The sequence below is a fragment of the Austrofundulus limnaeus genome, unplaced genomic scaffold, assembly GCF_001266775.1.
Source record: "Austrofundulus limnaeus strain Quisiro unplaced genomic scaffold, Austrofundulus_limnaeus-1.0 Scaffold2564, whole genome shotgun sequence".
In the NCBI taxonomy this organism is placed as follows: Eukaryota; Metazoa; Chordata; class Actinopteri; order Cyprinodontiformes; family Rivulidae; genus Austrofundulus; species Austrofundulus limnaeus.
Genome location: NW_013954966.1, coordinates 14,929 through 15,881, shown reverse-complemented (window position 1 = coordinate 15,881; position 953 = coordinate 14,929). Strand labels below are relative to the sequence as shown.

The following is a 953-nucleotide window of genomic DNA, read 5'->3' as shown; positions in this document are numbered from 1 at the left end:
CATGCTAGTCACTAGCCTCTCCAAAGCTAATGCCAGCTTATCCATGCTAGTCCCTAGCCTCTCTGATGCTAACACCAGCTTATCCATGCTAGTCCCTAGCCTCTCTGATGCTAACACCAGCTTATCCATGCTAGCCAGTAGCCTCCCATCAGAGACTTTGTGGGTGAAGTGTTTTGCCCAGGGACACAACAGGTGAGAGAGCTGGAATGGACACAGGAATTGAACCAGCGACCTGTGTGTTCCAGGACTCCTCTAACCACTGTGCTACAGTTTGGTGTTTAGTTGAGTGTGTGAGGAGCTGCAGGCAGTACTTTTCTAACTCGGTGTGTTACTGTGTCAGGCTGGGAATCTGTCAGCGACTGGAAGGACGTTCTCTCTGGAGGAGAAAAGCAGAGGATGGGGATGGCTCGCATGTTCTACCACTGGTACCGGTTCTGACCCGTGAGCTCTGCTCCTCTGATGGTGGTCTCAGCTGATGGTTGTTTCTTTCTGTGCTGTGATCCTGCCCAGTCCCAGGTACGCTCTCCTGGATGAGTGCACCAGTGCTGTCAGCATTGATGTGGAGGGAAACATCTTCCAGGCTGCAAAGGATGCTGGGATATCTCTGCTGTCAATCACCCACAGACCCTCGCTGTGGTCAGTGACGTCTGATTGGTCAGAACTGATCCTGTGACTGTGCTGCCTGCAGGGGGCAGCAGAGCTCTGAGCTGCTGTCAGCTGAAGGTCTTCTTCTGTGTCTGACAGGAAGTACCACTCCCACCTGCTGCAGTTCGATGGAGAAGGAGGCTGGAGGTTTGAACCTCTGGATGAGTCCACTCGCCTCTCCCTGCAGGTGTGTCTCTGATGGCCTGTGATTGGTCATCTCTGATGACATCACATCTTATTCACTCTCAGCCTGTACAGGTGTGTTTGTTTTGTTCAGCAGGTACAGGTGTGTCTGTTTTGTTCACCTG

The 953-nt window shown here is 52.4% G+C and overlaps 1 protein-coding gene across 1 annotated transcript in view; it reads left to right on the top strand.

The window, feature by feature from the left end:
* Positions 1 to 953, top strand: part of LOC106511174 (ATP-binding cassette sub-family D member 1) — a gene marked incomplete at its 5' end in the record, with an annotated part of 13,668 nt that overhangs the window by 9,087 nt on the left and 3,628 nt on the right. The window contains 3 exon segments of the mRNA XM_013999922.1: positions 341 to 425; positions 511 to 636; positions 745 to 832. Coding sequence (XP_013855376.1) covers positions 341 to 425; positions 511 to 636; positions 745 to 832 — 299 coding nt within the window.